This window comes from Salvelinus namaycush, chromosome 34 (genome assembly GCF_016432855.1).
Source record: "Salvelinus namaycush isolate Seneca chromosome 34, SaNama_1.0, whole genome shotgun sequence".
In the NCBI taxonomy this organism is placed as follows: Eukaryota; Metazoa; Chordata; class Actinopteri; order Salmoniformes; family Salmonidae; genus Salvelinus; species Salvelinus namaycush.
In genome coordinates this window covers 25,632,702-25,642,245 of record NC_052340.1, presented here as the reverse complement: position 1 = coordinate 25,642,245, position 9,544 = coordinate 25,632,702, and the positions used below count along the sequence as shown (strand labels likewise).

The following is a 9,544-nucleotide window of genomic DNA, read 5'->3' as shown; positions in this document are numbered from 1 at the left end:
GCATCACATCCTCAAAATAGTCCAGCCTCAACTCACTTCCTGTCAGCCACTTAGTCCCCACGGTCCAGTCTAGAAGTAATGGTAGAAACAAAAAAGATTGATAAGTAGTGTAGGGAGTCAATATAGCGAACCAGCTAGCTAGCTTGTTCTCATACTTAATGAAAGAAACTCAGGAAAATGCCATGACTTTGAGTATTACACATTGTGGCTTTCTGCCCTACTAATTAATTGATGCACCTCACAGCACGGTTCTTTGAGGTTGTCGAATTAGTGATAGCGCTCCAGATAATTATGTGCGTCAATCACGGCTTTGGCACGGTCAGTCGGAGAGCGAGCGGTGGAGTGGTTAGTGTGTGACTGATCAGCGTGTGGCGATGAAGGGCAAGAGCATGTGTCTCTGTCTCCAGGAGGAAGTACAACTGGTGGCAAAATGGAGGGGGATGCATTGTAAATCTCTGCTGTCAATCACAACGTGGCATTTCACTTGAATAAATTGGAGGCAAGGCCAAATGATCAGAGTTTGAGTTGGAACAAAGCCATTCGAATACAATAAGGCAAGGCCAAGTGAGCGGAGTTTGAGTTGGAACATAGCCATTTGAGGAGAAATGACAAAGATTTAAGTGTACTGTGTGTATGGTGTAGTCTAGTACGGCTTCAAAGAGCATTTACTGATGTGTGAGGTTTATGACACCCTCAGCAGATATAGACATTGTTTACAGTTGAGAATTACATTCAATTAATTAATTTAGTATTCTTGTTATATGATTCCCTCAAAACCCTTAAGTAGATAAACTGAAATACATTCTTCAAAAATCCTGACTTGATGCTACTGTGGGGACTCTAGTACTGAAGACTTTGTGCAGGGAACGTCTGTATTCCGATTAGATGTTATCATCGTGGAGAAATCCAATGACATGAAAGTGCTGTCATATTAATGCAATTTTGTATCACATTCCCAGCATAGGAAGATTACTTTTTATAGCAAGACTGCAGTCAGTTATGTCTGCCCTTATGAAAGAAGTGCTATTAATTACAGATTTGAAACCCTTGTTGGTCCAGGGTAAGATTAACCCTTGTTGGTCCAGGGTAAGATTAACCCTTGTTGGTCCATGGTAAGATTAACCCGTGTTAGTCCAGGGTAAAATTAACCCTTGTTAGTCCAGGGTAAGATTAACCCTTGTTAGTCCAGGGTAAGATTAACCCTTGTTAGTCCAGGGTAAGATTAACCCTTGTTAGTCCAGGGTAAGATTAACCCTTGTTAGTCCAGGGTAAGATTAACCCTTGTTAGTCCAGGGTAAAATTAACCCTTGTTAGTCCAGGGTAAGATTAACCCTTGTTAGTCCAGGGTAAGATTAACCCTTGTTAGTCCAGGGTAAGATTAACCCGTGTTAGTCCAGGGTAAAATTAACCCTTGTTAGTCCAGGGTAAGATTAACCCTTGTTAGTCCAGGGTAAGATTAACCCTTGTTAGTCCAGGGTAAGATTAACCCTTGTTAGTCCAGGGTAAGATTAACCCTTGTTAGTCCAGGGTAAGATTAACCCTTGTTAGTCCAGGGTAAGATTAACCCTTGTTAGTCTAGGGTAAGATTAACCCTTGTTAGTCCAGGGTAAGATTAACCCTTGTTAGTCCAGGGTAAGATTAACCCTTGTTAGTCCAGGGTAAGATTAACCCTTGTTAGTCCAGGGTAAGATTAATATTGATACATTCCTGTTTTGCTGCTCCATATTCTCTGATGTCTTTCTTTTGTGTGTAATCTACACATCACACACAGGGGTGCATGGTTTTAACTTTTGAGCTGTTTTTACAGAGGTACCTTGTTGGGGATTGAGTGAGGAGAATTAAGGAGCCAAAGCGATGCATTGGGAGATAAGCCGGAAGGATGAGCTGTAGATAAACATTTGGCTATGGAGGTATAAGCAGAGAGATGGGGAGCTCAGATTGATCCAGCCATCAGGTTGGGCCCAACAGCCAGAATTCAATTAGAGAGAGATGGGTTAAGATACAATAATCCATATTGCTTGGGTTTGTGTTTACTTTGGTCCTCAGGCTTGGATTAGTGGAGAACTGCTGGAGTCCTTTTACCCAATATTATGTCCTCAAATAACTCACATCGCCTCGGCACAGGTAAATTTAAAGCCTGTTGCTGAGCTTAGATAATTTGCCTATCTGTCTTCAGTTGGGCGCTTTTCATCTTTGGGCAGGAAGAAATAAAACAGTAGGGGCCCACTAGCTGAGTGGATGGTGATTTTAATGTGACTGAGGTTGCCTTGGATGTTGAAAAGGAAAACACAATAATGATGGGATTTATTCATTCCTTTCACACTCTCATTAGAGGTAGCTGGGCTCGGCAGACAGTCCCTGTGGTAAACAGGCACAGGATTAGTAGACAGAGCTTCCGCCCCCAGCAAATGAACAAACCAACACAGCATGCCCAGTGGGTGGGAGAGGAGGTATAGGGAGCGATGGGTGGAAGGGCAGGTGAGGGCAGATCCATGCCAATTTAGCCATCAGGGAAAGCCACACCATGCGGTTGGCCAAAGATATCACAAAACTACCTTGCACACACCTTCCTTATTGTACATTTCAGCTCTCTCAGGCCTGAGGAAATGTGAAGACCAGAGGGGGTAATAGTCCCTGGTTATGATCAGTAGCTGAGCTCCAGGCAACACGGATGGCATGGCAGGCGTTGGGCGGCCAACACTCTGATTAGTCATTTCAAGTGGACTGGATGTGCGACTCCAATGGTAATTTACAGGGCTGATTGGCAGACAGTGGCGACATTGGGGGCCGCAGCGAGGCCATTAGCGCTGGGTGAAAATAGCGCTGGAGTGTGTGGAAACGTCGTCGCCGTCCAACAGTAAACTAACTATCTGAAGTGAAATGAAAACATTAGGCATTGTGTGGCGCTACTCAGTGCCTCTAACAGCCTGCTTCCTTAGGAACCCTGAGCCCTTCATTTACGATCAAAGGTCTGCTGCCTTTACCTCCTCAATTGACCCACGGTGTTCAATCAAAAGGTGTTGTGTGAATGAGCAGTGATTTGTGTTGGGTAAATAGGAAGAGAGGCAGCTGCAAGGCTACTCAGGGGGTGAGCAGAGGTCTGGAGGCCCATGGGTCAATGGTGAGAGGTATTCATGTTCTGTATGGCCCTACTTGAAAACAAACAAAGGATAGACCCCATTTATTCTATTGCTGTGGACAGAGCCGAGCCAAGGTACCGTGTAGTGGCACTCTTATATCCCCAGCTGAGAGAAACATAAATCCCATTCACAGAATAATAGAGAGTTACTGGTCAGCGCTTTTTATATAAAATGTTTGTAAAAACAGGTGAGAAGTGTTAGCTTGAGGAGCTGTTTCTAGGTGGGAAAGCCCACCTCCCTCACTGTCCTCAGTGATAGTGTAGACACCAGGTGACTATCTCTACAAATGCCAAAACATTCCCCCCATACACACACACACACACACACACACACACACACACACACACACACACACACACACACACACACACACACACACACACACACACACACACACACACACACACACACACACACACACACACACACACACACACACACACACCTGACCGCTCTAATCAGACCACATTGCTCTGTGTAGACATTTCACAAGGCTCATTCTCATCTTCCTCCAATAGCAGATGTTAATAAAGCATTATTAAGAGAGACCTCTGCTCTCTTCTATCTCCTCCAGCACCTGAGCCTCACTGCAGTCAGCCCTCTCTCCGGCTACCAGCACCTCCCAAACACGCACAGAACTTTTTTATTCACTGTCTATTTGTTATTATTAAATCACCTGGGTATTTCTTGCTACACTTTAGTTTTTTGTCTCTCGCTCCTCGTTTTTGATCATCTGGTGTTATCGACCCCCATTCTTCTGCATGGGGAGAGGAGGAGGAGAGGAGGAGAGTAATCTGTTGTCTTCACTCCACTGCACGTCATGGTCGGCTGCCCCTGCAGCTGGCCCAGGGAGGAAGAAGAGGAGGTAAACGAGGGGGCTCCGCTAAAGCCGCACTGCCGTCCACCGGAGCAGAAAGCTGGCAGATGCGACGGAGCCTTGTACGACGCACAGGGCTGTGACATCACCAACACTGCTAAAGGACCTCCAGTCTGTTATGGGCTTACTCTGTCCCCCCCCCCCCAACCCACCCTACCTAACCCCCATACCTAACCTGTTCTCAGTGCTCCTCTGGTGAGCTAGATATGTGGACTTCCATAGATAGCCTTTTTCTGTGAAATAAGCAGATCTCCATTTTGCTGGTCAAGTGGCCACACCAAGTGGACTATATTTTTCTCTGTGGGAGGGCATCTCTTAATCTCCAAGCTTCTCTCTCCCTCTCTCTCTTTTCCACCGACGTCTGTAGCCCTCCTGTGTCTGTAAAGGTCTAGGAGAGTCTGTACTTTTGAGAAACCTCTGTGCTCTCTTATTTCTGTCTGTGGAGAATGGCTCTTTCATCAACTAAGGGGGTGTGGCATGGCCGTTAAAAGAAGAGGACCAAGGTGCAGCGTGGTGAGCGTACATTTTCCTTTTAATAAAAAAAATGACGCCGAACAAAACAATAAACACTACAAAAACAAACCGTGAAGCTAAAGGCTATGTGCCCTAAACAAAGTCAACTTCCCACAAACACAGGTGGGAAAAAGGGCAGCCTAAGTATGGTTCTCAATCAGAGACAACGATAGACAGCTGTCCCTGATTGAGAACCCAAAACATAGAACTACAAAACATAGAACATAGAATACCCACCCCAACTCACGCCCTGACCAAACCAAAATAGAGACATAAAAAGGATCTCTAAGGTCAGGGCGTGACAGGGTGGTTTATACTGGGGAGTTAACAATGGCTTCGGCGCTGTTTGATGTAAGTTTCCATTCACCTAGTGCAGCTGGAAATTGTGCATAATATGTGTGTTAGTGTGCATATTTTCTTTATACGGATTTTAGAATATTTGCTTGAAAATCAGTTGCCAATTGGATAGAAACCTAGCATCTGTTTTGAAACAGTATCTCCAGAAGGGGATATTTAGGTTAACATGTTTGTTTGGCAGGAATTTTTGGGGCATTGCATTATTTTTCATTACCGTTTTAATTAGATGTTAGTGATAATTAAAATAATTATCCTAGGCTGTGAATAATAATAATTACTGGTGAGTTGAAGACCTGACGCAGGAGGGGAGGCTATGACAACCTCTGAGAAAATCCTCCTAATCTGTCTAATTTCTTACAATGATGAGAAGGATTTTGACGTGGTGGGGAGAAGGGATTTGAACAGCGGGTTAGAAGGGGGAGAAGGTATGGGGGTATTAGTGCTGCCAAGGTGGAGACACCTCCGACGTTAAATCAATTACAGCACAGGTTGAAGTGGTTGATAATAGCAATCCGGACTGGGAGGATAGAGAACAAAATAGAAGCGAATTCTCTCGCGTTCTCTTGTTCTGACACATGCCAAGAGATTTCGCCAAGCCGCCGTCTCTCCTACCATGTGTCTGAGCGCTGACTGGTTCGCTGCGTGCAGCCAAGATAAACCTATCATAAGGGAGTCAGAACAAGGCTGTCTGGGTAGTATACCCAAGGCCAACACAACAAAAACTTCACAGAAAAACATGCCGGAGAGGCCCGTCGGGTTCCCAAAGATGAATAGTCCAATATACAGTATGCTTAAGGATTCCCGCACATTTCTTTTTATTTTAATTTAATAATGGGGGTGCATGCAGGAGACATGGCATACAGTTGGGGAGAATTTGTATAAATCAATATGGAGACTTGTCTTTACCTTTTAACTAGCTATCACTCACATTTCACCGACCGGAGGACTGGATATGACTGATGTGTTTACTAATGTAATACTTTCACGGAATTAAAGACATTGTGTTTGTATTTCTATAATCTATTATTGTCCCTCTCTCTGCATTGTACTAATGTTGTAAAACAAATCTAATCTGTTTCTTCTCTGTAATTACTATCTGAACATAGGAAAACAACAACCCAAAACATAAAAATAACAGGATTATTGTAAGCAAATCCAATATGTTGTGTGGAAAGAGGTGCATTAAACACAGCAACATCATTTACTATGTATGCTGTTATTGCTGTTATTGCAATCCGTTACATTTCCTCTCCTATCTGCCGCTTTTACTCCCCTTGGAGATATTGCAACAGAATTATCAGGGGAGGAAGCACATATCTCTTCATTAGTTTCTTTGTGTGTGTGTGGGTGTTTGCTTGTGTGTGTACATAAGAGGGAGAGAATACAAACAAGGTAGCCAAGGCCACCCTAAGCTTTGCACAACAATCTAAAACAATATATAAGACATAGACGGAAGCAGGAGAGAAATCAAACGAGAGTCCATCTTATTGATCTGAGACCACAAGTGTCACTTGTTAACCTCAGTCGAGATTCCTGCCTTATCCCCCCATCCCAAGATGCATTGCCTGTCTTTACATTAAAGTAAGCCGCAGACCGTGCTTTAGCTCCTGGTAAACACAATGTGCTGGAGAGGCTGACATCTCAGCCAACCCCGGCTTCAGATGGAGGCAGCGAGACGCAGGCAGGCAAGAGCTAAAGCCCAGATGACAGGCTGACTTTAAAAGGCTTTTTCTCTCCCCGCTATTCCTCTCACAATGCCTTCCAATTACCCAACGGCCTTTGTGCTACAGTGTGGTAGGATGTCAAGGAGCAGAAGGGGGGCTGCTGTTTAGGTGGACTCAGAGGGAGATAGCTTCAAAGATATCAGAACCTCAACACGTTCATCAACACTCTGCATGTCAGTGACACCTCTCGCTAAGTGCCGTTCCCCCACTGTGCCTCTAGTACCCCCTGTCCACCCCCCCCTACCCCTAATGGGGTCTGTCACACCACACTTGAAGGCGATGTCTTTGAATGTGTTAGAGAACTGGTTACCCAGGGCTTATGGATCATAGTTTCTGACCGTGCCTCTATCTTTCTGTGTGTTTCTCCAGGGGTCGAGGCCACGTTTTCCCAGCAGCCCCAGGACCTGGTGGTGGTGGCTGGCCAGCCCGTCACCCTGCCCTGCTCCATTCCTGGCTACCATGGTGTTGTCCTGTGGATCAAAGATGGCCTGGCTCTGGGCGTTGGCAGAGACCTATCAGGTAAGGAAAGACATTTATCAAACCATATGTCACTCTCTTAATCTCCTTCTGTCACGTGTCTATTTCCAATCATTTTTTCAATGTGTTAAAACTACTTACATTACTTACACACTGTCATGTATTTGTCAATGTGGGATTTCTCACTTGACTGCTTTTAATCTTTTGAAAGGTTAAGTCTTCTTCCTCATCGCTGTAAAAATATCACTCAGCAGGTCGACAATCACTCAGCAGCACTCCATCACTCTCCTTCTTGGTCAAATAGTCCTTACACATCCTGGAGGTGTGTTGGGTCATTGTCCTGTAGAAAAACAAATTATAGTCCAACTAAGCGCAAACCTGATGGGATGTCGTATCGCTGCCGAATGCTGTGGTAGCAATGCTGGTTAAGTGTCCCTTGAATTCTAAATAAATCAGCGCCCCCGCACCCCCACACCATCACATTTCCTTTGCTTCACAGTGGGAACCATACATGCAGAGATCATCCGTTCACCTACTCTGCATCTGAGAAAGAAACGGTGGTTGGAACCAAAAATCTCAAAGTTGGACACACCAGACCAAAGGACAGATTTCCTCCGGTCTAATGTCCATTGCTTGTGTTTCTTGGCCCAAGCAAGTCTCTTCTTATTGGGGTCATTTAGTAGTGATTTACGCAGTCTCCTCTGAACAGTTGATATTGAGATGTGTCTGTTATTTTAACTCTGTGAAGCATTAATTTGGGCTGCAATCTGAGGTGCAGTTATCTCTAATGATCTTATCTTCTGCAGCAGAGGAAACTCTGGGTCTTCCTTTCCTGTGGCGGTCTTCATGAGAGCCAGTTTCATAATAGCGCTTGACGGTTTTTGCAACTGCACTTGAAATTTTCTGTATTGACTGACCTTCATGTGTTAAAGTAATGATGGACTGCTTCTCTTTGCTTCTTTTTGCTTTTCTTGCCGTAATATGGACTTGCTCTTTCACCAAGTAGAGCTATCTTCTGTATACCACCCATACCTTGTCACAGCACAACTGATTGGCTCAAACGCATTAAGAAGGAAAGAGGCACACCTGCTAATTGAAATGCATTCCAGGGTACTATCTCATGAAGCTGGCTGAGAGAATGCCAAGAGTGTGCCAAGCTGTCAAAAGGCAAAGGGTGGCTACATAGAAGTGGCTACAAAAATATATGTATTTTGATTTGTTTAACACTTTTTTGGTTACTACATGATTCCATATGTGTTATTTCATAGTTTTGATGTCTTTACTATTATTCTACAATGCAGAAAATTGTAAAAATAAAGGAAAACCCAGGAATGAGTAGGTGTGTCCAAACTTTTAACTGGTACTGTATGTATTCGTGATAATTTCAGCATAATAGTTCATAACTCAAATCATTCGGACTCTACAGACGTTTTTGTGAGAAGATCCGCTCCCAGACCCCTTTCGGATCCGCTCTTGTCTCACAAACACCACTCTAACTCAGCCCCCGTTAATCACACATATGAATGGTTGATATCAGTGAATCCAGAAGACATTAGCCAATCCAATGATGCAACCCTTGGACTCTGTAACTGTAACACAATGTTTAAAACATGCCGGCGTGACAGTGGGACACAAGATTTGATTACCACACAACATTTTCCACCCCAAATACCTAGTATCCAATAATAGATACATTGAAATACCCCAGACAGTTGTATTCACTTTAGCACTACCACAAAAATGTAGCCAAGACCTCATTACTATCTAATAGAAAGATCAACCTAATTCAATAACAGTTTGTGGTGGGCAAGGAAGCTCCAAAATCAAAACTGAATGTGAAATCAATATAGCCAGGGGTCACATTTCAAGTACTTTTAGCGAGTAAATGGGCTTTTGAAGAGTAACTCACAATCCAAATTACATTGTGGCTTTTGTATTATTACCTTAATTGTTTAATTTGGAGTACCACTTACTGGTGCACTGTCATTTTAGTAGCCTGCAGTTTCTCCACTTGACGCTGGCGCCTTATCCATATTCATCAGACGTGATGACTATCTATTCTTCCAAGTAGATATTTACAATCTTTACTAACTAAATCTTGGGAGAGTAAATTCACATAGCTTGAAAAATCAGCATTATTTATAAATATATCATTTATCTCCCCAATTGTCTTTAGAAATGGGATCCTTGGGATTCCAAGACATTCTATGGCCTTTTACAGGGAGTAAGAGTGATGAGTCTGAAAATAGCCAAGTTCCTTTCACACCTCTCTTCCTCCATCACTGAGGGATCTCTAGCCTGTCTCTCAGGGTACTTGCCATTCAAGTCATGACAAAAAACCCAACTGGGGCCCTTTAAAAGCGGGGACCTCTTTTGATCTGGACGATTAAATATGTATTCCACTAGAGATATGCGGTCTCCTAACCTCTGACCTTCAGTGACTGCTCTAGTGTACC

At 43.8% G+C, this 9,544-nt stretch overlaps 1 protein-coding gene across 1 annotated transcript in view; it reads left to right on the top strand.

The window, feature by feature from the left end:
* The first annotated feature begins 3,960 nt into the window (after positions 1 to 3,960).
* Positions 3,961 to 9,544, top strand: part of LOC120028461 (kin of IRRE-like protein 3) — a 71,665-nt gene continuing 66,081 nt past the window's right edge. The window contains exons 1-2 of the mRNA XM_038973671.1: positions 3,961 to 4,096; positions 6,981 to 7,130. Coding sequence (XP_038829599.1) covers positions 3,961 to 4,096; positions 6,981 to 7,130 — 286 coding nt within the window. The remainder of the gene's footprint in view (positions 4,097 to 6,980; positions 7,131 to 9,544) is intronic.